The sequence below is a fragment of the Muscardinus avellanarius genome (assembly GCF_963383645.1).
Source record: "Muscardinus avellanarius genome assembly, chromosome: 17".
Lineage (NCBI taxonomy): Eukaryota > Metazoa > Chordata > Mammalia > Rodentia > Gliridae > Muscardinus > Muscardinus avellanarius.
The window spans coordinates 24,664,778-24,682,891 of NC_137803.1; the positions used below are offsets into that span (position 1 = coordinate 24,664,778).

Genomic DNA, 18,114 nt, shown 5'->3' on the forward strand with positions numbered 1-18,114 from the left:
GGTGTGTAGCTTGGAGGTCAAATGCTCCTGGGTTCCATTCCCAGACCCAAAACAAAAAAAAAAAAAAAAAAAAAAAAAAAGAAAAGAAATAAAGAAATGGAGTGATTAACCCTTTCCAAAAATGCGTGGCTTTGGTTTCTTTTCTATTTATTCACTAAAAAAGGTAGCAGCCATATAAAGTAGCAACTATAATTTAGTAGAGTGAGAAAGTACTAGGTAGAAGGGGACAAAGGATTAGCGAGGCTTCCCAACAGTGCTGTGTCCACAGTACATTTAGTACAGCCAGACATGGTAGTACTCCCTTGTAATCCCAGTACTTGGGAGCTGAGACAGGAGGCTCGCAGGTTTCACAGCCAGCCTCGGCTACTTGTGAGACCCACTGCTACTTGAGTAAGACCCTGTTTTAAAATAAAGAAAAATAATCGAGCTGGGGATGTAGCTCTGAGGTAGAATGCCCCTGGGTTCAATCCCCAGTGCCACACACACACACACACACACACACACAAAGGGGGTAAGGATGCATGGGACCTAGCATTAAAGATGGTTTCAATGATTCTCACCTTCTGATATTCCTATCTATACACAGTCCCTTCCCACACTTAAAGAAATCATAAGACTCTTGAGACTAAGATTTAAAAGACACTGAGGTTCTTATCACTCATTAACTGTCAAGTTGTAAAGGCAGTCAAGCAGCTCTGTAGAGAAGTCTGTATGGAAAAAATTGGGTCTTCCGACCACTAACAACACTAACTTGCCCTGTATGTTGGTAAATTATCCTGAACATGAATCCTCCACCCTCTAAAATACCTTCAAAAGTTGAGAGTCCAAACTAGCAACTTTAATACAACTTAATGAGACCTCCCTCAAACCAGAAGTATTCAACTAAGCCACTCTCAGGTCCCACCCACAGAAACTAAGTAATCTAACAAATCCTTATTTTGTTTTTGTTTTTTCTTCCTTTTGGTGGTACTGGGGTTCCTGGAAAACCTTCTACCTCCAGGCTACACTCCCAGACCTATTTTTATACTTTTTTTTTTGGAAACAGGGTCTGTTAAGCCAGGGAGGCTGGCTTCGAACCTGTGCCATCCTCCTGTCTCCGCCTCCCAAGCGCAGGGATTATAAGCGGTATTGCAAAGTTCTATTTCTCAATCTGGGGACTGGTGAAAAAGATGGTGACTTTAATGTTATCATACCACTTACTTGTGTTATATACTTTTCTGTATATTAATTTCTCAAAAAAATTGTTTATGAAAAGGCAAGACCACAAGACCCACAGAAGTTTAAAATTAAAACAGGTACACAATGTAAAACATACACAGAAAACCTATTAAAGCGGATAAATGAAGAAGTAAATATGTAGTTTTAAAAAGGTTTCTGTCCCACCAGCAGCACTTTCCTCCTAACCAAAACAAATATTAATGGCCTTCAAATTCAACAAAAAGTTGATTACATTTACAATTACATCTACTGCTCATGAGAATGGTAAAAACTGGTTCATACTCCTGATATCGTCACTGTAAAGTAATTTGGTCTTTAAATCCAGAAATTCTGTTAATCTCTTAAACTGAAAGAAAGTTATATACTCAAAGACTATCCCTTCAATTATGTTTGAATAGCTAGAAGAAAATTTAGAATCAACAGAAGTAGTCAATAACAGAACTGATTTACACAAAGAAAATTACATAAAACTACTTAGAATTGCAGTTTAATTATATGAACATTGTGGTGATTTTTTAAAATCTTTATTGGAAATATGTGCAACTGTCTTAAGTATCCATGAGATATTGTTTCTAGGACCCTCTGTGGACAATGAAATTTGCAAATAAAGTGGTGTTATTTGCATATGACCTACAAACATCTTCTCATATGCTTTAAATCATGCTTTATTTTTTTTTTTTTTTGGTGGTACTGGGGTTCCTGGAAGCCCTTCTACCTCCGGGCTACACTCCCAGACCTATTTTTTACATTTTCATTTTGGAAACAGGGTCTCCTAAGCCAGCGCGCGCGGCTGGCTTCGAACCTGCGCGATCCTCCTGTCTCTGCCTCCCAAGCGCGGGGATTACAAGCGTGCGCCACCACGCCCGGCTTAAATCATGCTTTAAATCATGATGTATCGGTTATATGCAAATGTCATTCTATTTTACATAAGGAACTTGAATATCTGCCGATTTTGGTGTTTAAGAGGTATCCCAGAATCAACCCTCTGCAGATACCAAGGGACAACCATATTTGTATCTTTATAAGCTAAGAAAAACAGTTATGAAGTAATGGAAAGGAATTTTTTTCCAAAACCCTGAGTTTGTACTATTGGGGACCTTTCGTGTTATCTATTTTCCAAACTCTTTGTTTTATCACTTCTACAATTTAAAAAATTATGTACAAACTTTTTTGGTGTGTGTGGTATTGGGACTGAACCCAGGAGCATTCTCTCTGTGTTATACCCCAGCCCTATTTTATTTCTTTTTTTGGAAAAAGTCCCTATGATCCTCTTGTCTAAGCCTCCCAAGTACCAGGATTATAAGCATGCACCACCATGCCCAGCTCAGGTATACATCTGTATTTGAAAACAGTTACTTAGCTATTTACTCTTCAAATGTAAGTCAATCAAATAGTTTCTAAATTCCATTTAACTAGCACTTTCTAAATGTTTCTCGTAAGGCAATACAGTGAATTATTTTACTTTTCAGCATCTACTTCAGATTCTTCCCCAGCTTTTTAAACTACAGTTTTATAGCTGCTCTATCTTAAAACCTAGTTTTATTCCACCGCATATTTATATATTCAATACTGAAACAAGTATCTCTATACTTTAAATTTTAACTGAAAACAGAGTTCTTGTCTTTTCTTTCAGAGACAGCTAAATTGAATCATATATAGCTGGGCATGGTGGTAAACAACTTTAATCCCAGCTACAAAGGAGGTTGAGGAAGGAGAGGAGCATCACAAGCTCCAGGCCAGCCTGGGAAATAGAGCAAGATTCCATCTCAAAGAAAAAAAGATTTTTAAAAGATCAAACATAAACCGGTTGTGGTGGCACACGCTTGTAATCCCAGAATTTGGAAAGCTGAGACAGGAGGATCACGGTTCGAGGCCAACCTCAGCTACTTAGTGAGGCCCTTTGCAACTCAGTGAGATTCTATTTCAAAATAAAGAGTAAAAAATAGGGCTGAGGGTGTCGCTCAGAGATAGAATGCCCCTGGGTTCCATCCTTAGTACCACAAAACAAAACAAAACAAAAATAATCAAATATAGTCAGTTCATCTATGTATGACTTTAATTGCTACTCTTAAAACTGTTGATTAACTCATAATGAGTATCACAGTTGTCTGTGAAGCCATCCCATAACCATAGTAAAGCCTGCATTTGTGATCCAATTACCTTAATAAAAAAATCTAAACATAGAAAATCAATTTGAACTACACTTACCAGGATGATTGGAAATGGGAGGTTGGAATGCAAGCTCATTGTGAACTGGCCCTAAAGAAAAGACAATAAATATCCCATTTTTATTTATTAAAAGTTTTCCAATGCTATTTAATAAACCTTACATATAACTACCAAACCTTAGTACTTTTTAGATCAAGCTTATACAATGCCTAAGAACTTAAAAGCTTAGTTTAAGTTACTTTATAAAAACCAAATACTCTTGAATTATTTTGTGGATTTAACAGCTAACATTTTAGTGCTGTCTGCAAAGTACTATTAAACAATTTGCAAATAGTTTTACATGCAATATTTAATACAAAATATAAATTAATTATTCATATAACATGTAATATAATTTATAATACAATATATAATAATTTAAATTGTTAGGGCTATTCTAAAAACAAGTGCTTATGTTTGTTAAGGATATTTATATAATGAATAATAGCTAACAACTAAAAGCTTATTATGTGTTACGACATTGTGCAAAAATCTCATAAGTTAACACATTTTCTTACAATACTCCTTGAAAAAGATGCTATTAATACCTTGAGGCTTAATGTGGCTAAATAAGTTATTAAGTTACCAATAATCATATGGTCAAACCCAGCACCCTTAACCACTATGTTGGTCCAGGCAGACATTGAAAAGTATATTCTCTTAAGACACAGAAAACAGTAACATAATTGAAAAAAGCAATATATAACAATATACATATAGCATGACAGCCCCCTTCATATATACCCATTTATATGACTGGAAGAAAAATAACAAAATGTTAAAAGTAGGTATCTCTGGGTGTTAGGATTCTGAGTAATATTTTTTATTCACATTTTCAGTATTTTCCAAGTTTTCTTTGGTACTACTAACCTTAAAGTGAGAGGAAAATGTTTTATATATATATATATGGAAGATTTATGCTCCTAATTTTACTAAGCTACATGAAGTGTTCCTATTCTTCCTCACACTACAGGCTATCTATAGGAAATCCCTCCCAATCATGCCTGCACAGATTCGTAGTATCTGAGGACTGTATCCTATGGTGAGGGAAACCTTGAGACTGCAGCACTCACGGGTTCTCAATCTGTTATGGGTGAATACACAAATACACATGAGGTCTAAGAACATATACAAACAAATGGATGGAAATCAATGTGGTGTTAATGAAACATCAGCAACAAAGAAGTAAACGTATTTAGTAAACATCACTCTAAAACAAAAGTATGACAACACTACTAAAAATACTGTAAAAAGTAGTGAAAAGCACTAATTTAATAATTGTAGAATGAATAAAAGATGCAAAAATGATTTTTTTAAAAAAAGAAAGAAAACAAAGTCCTACGAAAGAAAAAGCCCTTACAACAAAAACAAGAGCTTACAGTAATGTCCGGGATGGGGCGGCATAGGCGGGTGGTGCTGAAGATGGCCGTTTTGGTGGTGAGGCAAATTAGGTGTGTATGGTGCAGTCCTACTTCCAGTCCAGGTGGTAGTGCTGTCTAAAAATTAAGGCCCACATGGATTAATTTGCTTTTATAAAGGCTGCCTATTTTTCTCAACTATTTAAAAGATTTTAAAAGCATGTACATACTATGATGGTAAGTGGCTGGCTGACCAGTAAATCCATTCTGCTGCTGTCCTGGCTGAGGCCCTGAAGCTATCTGCAACAGTCCTTCACTATGGCTGCCTGCCAGAATACTGGCAGGCTGACCTAGAGAAACAAGAAGAAATTAACATGGCACATGTATAGATGCAATCTATGCTTTTACATAATAACTAAAGGGCCAATTATATCTGATAATCCACAACTATAAGGATGAGCCAAAAGCAGAAGTCACCCATTGCCTACTAAATAAATCTTTTTAAAAACTGAAATCATCTATCAAGGCAAACCTTAATTTGAAGTTCAAACTGATTCCATTCTAAAGTAATGTCATCCTAATTTTAGTTACCTATTTCTTCACAAATACTCTTCTAAGGGCAGCAAAATGCCACTACACGTCCAGTCTATCATAAGGTCAGTAACACATCACTTCAGGACCTATCTGATTAAGACTCTCAAAACCTAGGCTCGAGAAAATGTTAAACACTGCAAAGTTAATTGTTATCAGCACTGGTACTGGTACTGGCAGGATGATAAAAGAAAAGCAGAGCAGGCAAAGATTTCAAATGGAATGTGATGGGGAAGGTGAAGTCAGAAAACATCTAGCTCCACTGTTCAATAAATAAAGCATTTGGTGGAAACAAAACAAAAATCCCTGTCTACTTGGAAACTTTTGCATATGCTTTTAAAACACATATATCATGCCTTTTCAAGATAACTACCGTATTTCCAGATGTATATGAAATTGTCCTCTCTCTGTATAACATATTAGGAGGACTAAGTTTCCCGCTTTTTGTTTTTTGTTTTTGTATTTTTTGATGGCACTGGGAATGGAACGTAGGGGCCTTCTACCTCTGGGCTATACTCCCAGACCTATTTTAGATTTTATTTGGAAATAGGGTCTCTTAAGCCAGCTGAGCCTGGCTTCAAACCTGTGCAATCCTCCTGTCTCAGCCTCCCAAGTGCGGGGATCACAAGGGTGCGCCACCACGCCTGGCATCCCTGGTTTTTATACTACTCAAAAACCATTTCATGATATTGCTTATTGTCTGACATTCTTAAGGCTTTCCTCCTCCCCATATATAGAAAGTTTATTATTATTATTTTTTTGTGTGTGGTACTAGGGGTGGAACCCAGGGGCTTTTCTACATCCAGGCTCTTGGAAACAGAGTCTCACTAAGTTGCTGAGAGCCTTATTAAGTAGCTGAGGCTAGTTTTGCACCTGTGTGAATCTCCTGTCTCAGCCTCTTTTTTTTTTTTTTTTTTTTGGCACTGGGGGTGGAATCCAGAGGCTTTCTTTATCTGGGCTATACTCCCAGACTTATTTTATACTTTATTTGGAAACAGGGTCTCACTAAGTTGCTGAGAGCCTCACTAAGTAGCTGAACCTGGCTTCGAACTTGTGGGATCCTCCTGTCTCAGCCTCCCAAGCATGGGGATTACAATCATGCGCCACCACGCCTGGCTCAGCCTCTTTTTTTTTCTTTTTTGCGGGTCTGTGGGTGGAACTCAGGGGCATTCAACCTCCGAGCTACACCTCCTGCCCTATTTTTTATTTATTTTTTATTTATTTATTTATTTATTTATTTATTTATTTATTTATTTATTTATTTGGTGGTACTGGGGTTCCTGGAAGCCCTTCTACCTCCGGGCTACACTCCCAGACCTATTTTTTTTTTACATTTTTCTTTGGAAACAGGGTCTCCTAAGCCAGCGCACGCGGCTGGCTTCGAACCTGAGCGATCCTCCTGTTTCTGCCTCCCAAGCGCGGGGATTACAAGCGTGCGCCACCACGCCCGGCTTATTCTTTATTTTGAAACCGGGTCTCACTGAGTTGCAAAGGGCCTCACTAAGTAGCTGAGGCTGTCCGCGAACCATGATCCTCAGATCTCAGCCTCCTGAATGCTGGGATTACAAGCGTGCGCCACCACACCCGGCTTCTTAGCCTCTTTTTTAAAGCAAGCATTAAGCCAACTGTTTATCCCTCTTGGAAAGTACTGAAATTTCATAATTGTTCTTTGTCACTGGTATTGCCTCTCTTTTCTCATCTAAATAGGAAAGTAACCAAATAGAAGAGTCAATGTCAACTCTGCTCAAAGAAAATAAATGCTTTCCTCCTCTATAAAGCTAAGAATCATAAAATAAAAAGCTAGAGAAGCAAATCCCTTTCTATGAATCCAAAAAATGTTTGCAAGTTATCTTTAATAGGTATGTTTTGCTCATTTTTAACACCTGTTCATGCTACTTACTCCTGCTCTTAGCTAACTTACAAAGACTGCTACTACACAGAAGAAATTACATCATTTTCATTTAAAGATATCTATAAATAAACCCTGAAGATAAGTGCCAAAATGAGCATAAATTATAAAGTAATGCACCGCAGTTATTGACTATTTCCATTACACAATTCTAGGGGCATAAGATAAACAATGTAACAAAATTAGCTCATGCAAAATATCTTTCCAATTCCTCTACTTTAGTCCAAATTCTTTTCTTTCTTTTAATTCTTATAATACACCTTTTAGGTATTAGGGAACATTTCACTGCAAGTTCTAAAACCTACAGTATTTACTATTTGACTATGGAAATCTACTCCAAAAAATACCAAGACAAAAATTAAAAACATTTCATGCATTATCACTTTTTCTTCAACCTGGACTCAGCCCCAAGGAACAAAACAGTCAAAATGAAGTCACTTTAGCAATGCACAGTGGTTTGCACCTCGAATCCCAAAATTTGGGAGGCTAAAACAAAAGAATCAACAGTTTCAAGACAGCCTCAACAGTTTAATGAGACCTTGTTTTAAAACAAAAAATAAAAAGGGCTGGAAGTGTAGCTGCAACAACATACTGCTAAGGCAGGTTTAAATACAATCTCCTTAGCAACTAGATACAATTAACAACATATGCACACCAAGACAATACTTTATAATTCATTTCAATTTAAAAAACATCTTAAACTGGGTGTGATGGCACACACCTGTAATCACAGTACTTGGGGAGGTAAGACAGGAGCATCATAGGTCTGAGGCCAGTCTTAGCAACTTAGCAAGACCCTCAGCAACTTACTGAAATATTATTTCAAAATAAAAAATGAAATAGGGCTGTTGGTGGAACTCAGAGGTAGAATACCCTTGGGTTCAACATCCAGTTCAAAGCCAGCTTCAACAATTTAGTGAGACTCTCTGCAACTTAGCAAGATCCTGTTTCAAAACAAAACATAAAATAAGGCTGAGGTGTAGCCCAGAGGTAGAACAATGCCCCTGGGTTTCATCCCCAATACCACCAAAAAATAAAACCAACTTTTTTTTCTTTCTTTTTTAGCTATTCTACTTGCCAAATACAAGCTGTTCAACCTTTAAGGAATACTAACAGAACCAGGTCACAATGTCTTTATCAGTTCTTAAGAGAAGTTGAACCTGGGCTGGGGATGTAGCTCAAAGTTGGAGTGCTGGCTATTATGCTTTGGGTTCTGGGTTTGATTCCCAGCATTGCAAAAAATGTAAAAGAAAATCTCTGTCTCCTATGTATGGCAGAGACGGTTAATACTGTTACCAAGGGAAACACCTTTTGAAACTGGTGTGTGTGTGTGTGTGTGTGTGTGTGTGTGTGTATACATGTATGTACGTATGTATGTATGCATGTATGTATGTATTACAGGGAATAGAACCTGAGGCAGTTTATTTCCAAACTATATTCCTGGACTGATTTTATTTCTTATTTGGAAACACAGTCTCACTATGGTGCTGAGAGCCTCACTAAATTGCTGAAGCTGTCCTTGAACCTGTGACCTTCAGTCTCAGCCTCCCAAGTACTAGGATCATAAGCCTTTGCCACCACCCCCAGCCTTTTTCTTTTTTTAAATGGTACTAGGGATGGAACCCAGGGGCACTCTGCTTTTAAGCCCCCAGCCCTATTTTTTATTCTTTATTTTTTAAATAAGGCCTCACTAAATTGCAGTTGCAGATGCAAAGGGCTTCACTAGGCAGCTGAGGCTGTCCATAAATCCACAATCCTCCCAAATACTGGGATTATAAGCATACACCGCAATGCGCGACTTTTTTTTTTTTTTTTTTGCAGTACTAGGGATGGAACACAGAGGCATTCTACCTCCAGGCGACACCCCCCAGCCCTATTTTTTATTCTTTATTTTGAAAAAGGGTCTCAATGAGTTGCAGAGGGCCTCATTAAGTAGATGAGGCCACCATGCCCAGCTTCTGACTTCCCATATTAAAAAAGTTTAACCAGGCATGGTGGCACATGCTTGTAATCCCAGTACTTGAGAGGCTGAAAACGGAGGATCACAGGTTTGAACTCAGCCTCAGCAATTTGGTAAGTCCCTTTGTGAAACCCTGTTTTATCCCCAATAAAGCACGCGCGCGCGCGCACACACACACGCACACACACACACACACAGAGTTTAAAATCTGAAAGAACTGTAGAATTTAGCTTTAGAACTAAGTTTGCACTGAAATGACTATTATAAAGTAATATTCTCCCAAATAAAGAAAATAAGAATACTAAAAGATTCCAATTCCATTAACACATACTTTTTTTTTTTTGGCAGTACTAGGGATAGGACCCAGGGGCATTCTACCTCCAAGCTATATCGCCAGTCCTATTTTTCAGTCTTTATTTTGAATCAGGGTCTCACTGAGTTATAAAGGGCCTTACTACATAGCTGAGGCTGTCCATGAACCGCAATCCTCCTGCCTTAGCCTCCCAAATGCTGGGATTACAAGCGTGCGCCACCATGCCGGGCAACACATACCTTTATAAAGAGTTGGTTCACTGTTGTTATCTATCACTATGAACTGCATTATGATGTGAAACTACTAGACTATAATGCACCAGTAAAAGTATTAGAAAATAAATGTAAAAGAAACAACTATTGGTTTAAAACTACTTGTTAACTACCTAAATATTTCTCTAAAATCTATCGTGAAAATTTAAGAAACTTCTTACTTCTGCATATAATAGTAAATAAAGTACAACTTAGATAGTTAATTAAAGTCAATATTAAGCCAGGTATGGTGGTGCATGCTTGTAATCCCAGCATTTGGGAGGCTGAGATAGGAGGATCACAGGTTTGCGGACAGCCTCAGCTACTTAGTGAGGCCCTTTGAAACCCAGTGAGACCCTATTTCAAAATAAAGAATAAGCCGGGCATGGTGGAGCACGCTTGTAATCTCAGCACGTGGGAGGCTGAAATAGGAGGATCACACAGGTTCGAAGCCAGCCTCAGCTACTTATTGAGGCTCTCAGCAACTTAGTGAGACCCTATTTCCAAATAAAATATATAATAGGTCTGGGAGTATAGCCTGGAGGTGGAAAACCTCTGGATTCCACCCCAATACCACAAATAAAATAAAATAAAATAGAAAGAAAGAATAAAAGTGGGCTGGGGGGTGTTGCTTGAAGGTAAAATATTGCATCCCCAGTACCACAAAAAAGTCAATATTACAATCAAAACCATTAAATTTCAAGTGGCTATCAATATAAGAATATATTAAGACACTACTTTTATTTAGACCTTTAAATAAATTAGATATTATTTTTTACCAGGACCAACTCACACACCTATTTAATGTTTGTGTGCTTAGGGGCTGGAGTGTAGTTCAGTGATAAAGCCCTTACCCACATGAACTAGGCCCTAGGACTGGAAAAAAACCTGTTTACCTATGACAGATAGCAAAGCACTTTTTTACTTACTTGGGAGTTTTCCTCTATGTGTTTACACAGAAACGATCAATGGTTAGGAAAAGTCAACTTGCTAACTACATCTGATTATGTAACTCACTTGTGGAAGCCACAGGAATGTTGGGAAAGTTGGTGGTGCTGGCAGCGTTAGACTCAGATGGGGCTAACAGAGCTGGGGTGCTGTATGTCTCCGTCGATGCTCGATTGCTTGGTGGATGCTGAATGGTTTGAATTGAATGTCCTTCAGTGGATAATGATGGCTGTCCCTCAAAGTCATGAACATATTCATCCTTCACCAACATACTTGGTGGAGCTATGCAGAAAATTAAACATATTTTTAAATTTTATAACATCTATGCACAGGAAGAAAAAATATATAAGTAATACAGCCTAAAATCAACTATAGTATCAATAATTATAATTTTTTCATATTATTTTTAAAAGCATACTACTTTGTCAGCAAAAGCCATTTATTTAGTGGCAATAACATCAAATATATTGTATCAATCTAACTCTGAAATCTGAAGCTAGACTACATTCCAATAGCCTCCAACAATGATCCTAAAGAAGTACTCCTCCGTTTCCTGAAAAACCTATAAGTAACAATCATGTAAACACATTAACATAAGGTAGGTAAAAACCAAATGCCTAGTAAAATATTTATTCAACTGAAAAGACCACTTATTCCACCCATACTGGGATTAACTACTTAGCTCTATCTTCTTGAATTTCATACTATTGAAGTTTGAGTAGGATCTTACAGGTATCCATTTCCAGGATATTGAATTATTGTTAACTAACATTCCTTGAAATTAAAGTGTACTGAATGTCCCCTATAGGTTTTGAAACAAACAGAAAAATTCTAAAACTTCTTTCTAGAAACTCAATCCAAATAAGGATGCTTGATAAATATGTGGTTTGAAAATCTCAATAATCAATATCTTTCACATATGTGGTAACAGTTTAAGAAGTAGTTAGACTCTAGCAGATCAAGTGCAATACTTTTCCACTAACAGACTTGGGGATATATATTCTGAATTGATTTTATAATGTCAATTCTCTGCCCAGATCCTCTTCATCTGTTTTTGGGCTACTGTTCTGGGATTTGCTTTTTATCTTTAGCAAAACAAAACTACTTACTTTCTTTGAACTAACACAAACTCCAAAATTTTCTAAATCTACTAAACTTTGGTAGTATTAGGGTTTCCTTTTAGAGCAGTCAATAATTCACCAAAAAATTCCCTTTTCCATTAAGAACCAGCATATTACTTCCCTTCTATTTCTCAATGTCAGTCTTTGAGAAAATCTATTATAAATAATTATCAATTAGTTACATGGCTATTTTTTACTAAATGGCATGTGCCACTACACCTGGCTTACTGTTCAAGTTTCTATGACAACCTCTTCAAAGAAGTAAGAATAATTTGTTGTTCAAGTTTGGTTATATTTGTGTTTGTCTGTTTGTTTGTTACTAGGAATTGAACTCAGGGGCATTCTACCTCTGGGCTACACCCACAGCCCTGTTTTATTTTTTCTGAAACAGGGCCTCACTACTTGCTGAGGCTGTCCTTGAACCTGCGATCCTCCTGTCCCAGCCTATCAAGTACTAGGATTACAAGCATGTGCCACTACGCCTGGCTTACTGTTCAAGTTTCTATGACAACCTCTTAAATAACATTTTCATGCATCAAAAGTAATGAAAATGTTGCTATTTTTAAGACCCATTAATTCCACTTCCAAGTTTTTCTTCAGAAAATTTGATGAAAACAAAAATATAACCAAAAGGATGCTTAAAACACCATTACATATTAGTAAAAAATTTACCTAATCACTCATCATTAGAAGTGAGCAAATTTATAAAAATAAAGAAAAATTGTACAGGGTATAAATATGTCTACCTCAGTCTTTTATTATACCCTTCAACAAAGTTCTGTTATTTTCTTCATATAGGTTCTGATATATCTATTTAATCTCCAGACATCTTAGAATTTTTCTTATTATAGTGACTAAAATCTTTTTACTAATATTTTAGTATTAGTATATAAGGACAAAGCTATTGACTTGAGAATATAACTGGTCAACTTGATGTTCACTGCTTCTCTAAAAAGGCGTAACAGGCAATCACAACATCTCCAAGTACTGTTTTCTACTCTAAATAGTTATAACTTCTTGCCTCTACTTATTGCCTCTATTTTCCCATATATAAGTATGGAACCTCTATCAGTCTATACATTTTTTAATCAACCTAAAACACGTATTTTTTAAGGTAAAACTGAAGGTATCAATAAGGATAAGAAACCTGCAACATATTTCTGCCAATACAAAAAAAAAAAAGCAAGTTACAAAACACTATTATACACTTTGGTTATATGCATGTTTGAAAAAAAAGTACACTGAAAGTAAAAAAAAAAAAAAAAAAAGCCAGGTCCAAAAAACAGTGTGCACAGTATGCTTTTTGTGTAAGAAAGGAGGGAAATAATACATGTTCTTTTTTTTTTTTTTTTTTTGCATAAAGAAACCCTGGAAGGAAATACCAGAAACTAATAAAAGTGATTGATTACCTGAGGTAGGGGGGAATGGGGGCAGGGGTGGGAGCACTTCTTTTCACTGTATACCTTTTTATAGTGTTTTGATTTATGGACCATGTATTGCCTATTCAAAAAAATAAAATTAAAAAAACATATAGTATATACTTTTTAAAGTCCAGAAAAACAGACACCAAACTCTTAAATATTTCTCCTTATGGGCTAACATTCAACAAATTCATTTACTGAAAAAACATTTATTGAGCACCTAGGCTCCAGGTACTGTTCTAGCACCTGGGATAGAGCAATAAACTAAACAAATATCCCTGGCCTCACAGAGCTTAGTCTTTGGTAATATGTTTCTGTTTTTCAAATATTTAACAGCAAGCATATATTACTCCAGCTCCTTCTATCTAATATTGGGAAAGTTCCATGACCTTTCCAGGCACCAGTACCTTCATCTAGTAAAGTGTAGGTAATCTCATCATACGAGAATCAGGAGAATGACAGCACAATACTCAAATCATTCAACTAAGTACCTGACACACAATGAGTACTCAGTGTTGGATATTATTTAACCATATTTTTAGAGTAGTCACACATACAGAGTGATTATAAAATGCTCTCTGAGGGGCAAAAAAGTATTCTACAGGTGACAAAAAGGCTGCAGCCACTGGGCTTGCCCTACAACTATGATCTTTATCACTACCAGCAGGCAGTGATAAAGCACTTGTCTGATGGTTGAGTCATATCTTTCTTAATTTTTCTTTCCTCCCCCAGACTAGGAACTGAGTGTGGGGGAAAAAAGTAGCCTTATTTACCGGAGTATTCTGGAACCTAATATAGTACCAGGCAATACAAGCTCATCAACTATTTGTCAAATGGATATAAAGGTCAATGTAGTCATGAAAAATTTCATGAAAGAGATGAGAGGCTAAAAATGATTAGTACAAGACCCCAAGTCAAAAGTGAAAGAACTGTCCCATTTTCTTAACTTTTGGTTACCTGGTCTTATCTTATTTCTTTATCCAAATCTAGAAAGAGCTGTGAGAAAAAACTCCTTTTCTGAGGAAATAAACCATTCTAGACTGTCTTTACAAAACCAACACTAGAGGATCCACAAGGCTGAATATAGCCTTAAGAGTCACTAGAGACTATCGACCCACATAATCCTATCAATGACAAGTATTCAAGACAACATTTCTAGGATGGGAGAAAAATGTTAGCAGCCTTCAGAATTTAGACCCCCTAACAGCCACCAAAATAGGGCAATTCTGAAATTACCACTGTAGTCTCCTAATCCCTACTATCATTTGAGCTAAATGCTTTATTTTATCAAAAACATGAATAGTGGAGAATAGTGAAGATATGATGGGTATTACTGTCAAAGAAAAGATTGCCTATCAACATCTATGTGGCAAACAGGCAGAGCTTTAAGCAACCTTAAAGCTATCATTCCCAGACCACCAAAGCTCCCATTACCAACTCACACTTAAAATATCTGCATGGCAGTAACCATGGTGTATTAACAAGGCACTAGCACCTTCCTCCATTACTAGTGATGCAGAGAAAAGAAACAAGTAGGCTTACATGCTCTTCCTAAATTTTAAGGCCACATTTCTGCAATTCTAAAATTCTGCAACAAAAGAGGTAGCAAGCTACTAATTGCCTATAGAATAGCACACTTTCTAAAATAATAGTGACTCTATCAAACCTTTTCCACAAATTTACTCTTAAAAAGACTTTAGTTCACATTAACAAGTTTTAAGGCAACAGAGCTATGAGATTTAATAAAACCCCATTCATATATACTATGCTAAAAAAAAAAACACACATTCCAACTGGATTTCCTTTTCTCACCTCAAGACAGTTTTTTCTTTCTTAAAGCAAGATTAAATCATCTGTGATTGGTATACTTAAAACAGCATTGTTTTACTTGAAACATAACAAGACTCAAAAAGTACTAATGCGTATCATCTTAAATCATTCTCAATATTATCATTCACAAAATATAAAGTAAAATAAAGTCTAGATTTTTTTTTTTTTTGTGGTACTTGGGAATGAAACCAGGGCCTTGCACATGCTAGGCTAGTGCTCTACCACTGAGCTACATCCGCAGTCCTTTATATTTTATTTCTGACAAAGTCTCAATTGCCCAGGATGGCCTCAAATCTCCCAGAACCTGGGACTACAGGCAGGCACCACTGTACCCGGCCAATGTTGGCATCTTTCAAGGATACATTATGCATAATTCCAAATCACCACACATTGTGGGAACTTACTTAGACCCACTTAAACTGGCTCTGAGATTCTCTTCAAAACTAGCCAGCCAATTTTTATTGATTCAAAAAATATTAAATTGAATACTGAATTGTTTTTGGTACCAGTCCAACTCCAAAGAGCCAAATGCTAATTTAAATGGCTTTTATGTATGAGGCATACACTCCCCCATCTACATTTCCAAAACAGTTTTTTCTTGTTAATATCACTGGCACTTACATAAACTACTTTTAAGTGAACACAAAAGTAAAAAGAACAGGCAAAAAAGAAAATAAAGTTACAAAAAACAGATTACCTACCATTACTCTGCAGTGTTAATCCTGAGAGATCTTAATTTTTTAAGGAGAAAAAAAATAAAACATTAATCATTACCATGAAAATATATTATTTTTATAGAATGTAAATTTAAGCAAGAAATTACAAAACTTCATAAACCATTTCAGTTCAGAAGTAGTTTATACATCTAAAAACTTATAAACCAAGTATTCAAATCCATATTTCTATCTTACTTTTCAAAAACAATGCACTACATGGGCAAAATAGCAATTATTTTAGCAGTCAAAATACAAGTTTGTTTCCAAATTCACATTTAAATACTTGTATTTCATATGAAATGTCTAATTTTTAATCTTATTTGTTGTCCTAGGTGATCCCCAAATATATAACTTAACAGAAAAATCTAAACTACTGAGTTTTTTTCCCCTTTTATCTGGCCAAGGATTAAAGCAAAGTCTACTTACCAATTCCAGGAGATACGACCCGTTCATAGTGATAGGGGTTTACACAGACACTGTCACATTTTAAGTCAAATGCATACTGACAATATTTAACATGCTTCAGTTCATTTTTGTGAAGATCAGGCCACCTCCACAGACGAGCATAGATCACATGAGGAAATCCTTTCCGACCAGCCACCTGGGGAAAAATAAATAACCATTTACTAAGCACCGGTTATATTCCAGACCTTACAAAAAGAACTTGATATATGTTGTCACTTAATTCAAAAAATTTCAGTCAATATTTATGATACTGTGAAACACAATTTTGGTTTTGTTCCCCTTTCTTGGCATACATCTCCTAAAATCTTGGAATCTTCAAAGTGATGTGTCTTTTGTACCCTAGTGAGGTGACTGACAGCAGCAGCGCAAGGTGTGGTGGCACACCCTTTGTAATCCCAGAACTTGGGAGGCCGAGACAAGAGGATCACAGGTTCATGGCCAGCCTCAGCTACTCAGTGAGGCACTCCACAACTTAGTGAGACCCTGTTGCAAAATAAAGAATAAAAAATAGGGCTAAGGATGTAGCTGAGGGGTAGAATGCCCCTGGATTCAATCCCCAGTCCCACAAAAATAAATAAATAAATAAATAAATAAATAAATAAATAAATAAAGTAGTTATCTCAGAGTGTGGGGGTCTCTTCTGCCTTTAATTTTTATTTTCCAGATTTTCTTCAATTAACTATTTTTAGTCATAATATTAAAAAACTTTTAAGGTATATCTTTTTTACATTCTTCCATATAGTCCCATAATGCCCACTGTACAGAATGCATAGTACTGGAAGAGATGGACCTCACATTCAATTGAAATCTAACGCAATTTTAAGAAGAAACTTAAGATTTTTATTTTAATCTGCCACTACAGAAGATACATAAAAATCACTATAAGACTAACCTGAAGCCTTCCATCCAATGTCCTCTGTATGGTAACACATTTACTAGGATGAGCTCCATTTGTAGTTATAGCTGTTATTAAAGAATCCAATTCATCTTTTTTCTCCTTTAACTTCTTCACCAAACTTTCAATTGCTCTTTTTGCAAATGTTTCACTTTCTCCACCTTGTCTATGGCACATCAAACTATGTACAATGCTCAGACAGGCATCATTACTTGTTGGTGTATTCGTAATAGACATATTGTCCATTTGTTTGAGCTTTTAATTCTAAACCAAGTATCTCTCCAATTGCCAGAGCAATTTCAATCTTTTTGAGGCAGTGAAAAACAATGGCTAACGTTGCAAGAAAAACTGTTAGACATCTGCCGTTCAGGACAACCTTAAAAAAGAGAGAGACAGACAGATATGAGAATACATGTCACAAAGTACATTCAATTATTTGGGTAAAGACAAAATTGTTCTAGTTAAGTCAAATATTCAATGCACACAGTAAAACCTGATGCTTAGAATTTAAAATGACTTAATTAAAATGCTGCAGAGCTAGGCATGGTCATGCACATTTGTAATCCCAGCACTTGGGAGACTGAGACAGGAAGACCACAGGCTTGAGGCCAGCCTCAGCAACTTAGTGAGACCTAGAGCAATTTAGCAAGACTGTTTCAAAATAAAAAAGGGCTGGAAGTGTAGCTCAGAAGTAAAATGTCCCTGTGTTCAATCTCCAGTACCAGCCCCTCCAAAAAAAATGTTGCTTTTGACATTTCAAAAACAAAGGTAGGGCTTCTCAGTAGTATAAAGATATGTTCTATCACATCTTCTCAGGTATACCCGTAACCCTAAAGTAAAATCTTTCTTTCCATTTATTTGTTTTTTTACGGTAGTGCTAAGGATCAAACCCAGAGCCTCAGAACCTGCT

General features: G+C 36.4%; 1 protein-coding gene across 2 annotated transcripts in view; it reads right to left on the reverse strand.

The window, feature by feature from the left end:
* The window catches only part of SMAD4 (SMAD family member 4), a gene marked incomplete at both ends in the record, with an annotated part of 41,398 nt that extends 23,948 nt beyond the window's left edge, over positions 1–17,450 (reverse strand). The window contains 7 exons of one of the 2 annotated variants that reach the window (XM_080714753.1): positions 3,427–3,477; positions 4,806–4,922; positions 5,015–5,134; positions 10,826–11,038; positions 15,830–15,859; positions 16,271–16,445; positions 17,202–17,450. In XM_080714753.1, the coding sequence (XP_080570879.1) occupies positions 3,427–3,477; positions 4,806–4,922; positions 5,015–5,134; positions 10,826–11,038; positions 15,830–15,859; positions 16,271–16,445; positions 17,202–17,450 (955 nt within the window). The remainder of the gene's footprint in view (positions 1–3,426; positions 3,478–4,805; positions 4,923–5,014; positions 5,135–10,825; positions 11,039–15,829; positions 15,860–16,270; positions 16,446–17,201) is intronic. The other variant, XM_080714754.1, reaches the window with a different exon arrangement.
* Between the last annotated feature and the right edge of the window lie 664 nt (positions 17,451–18,114).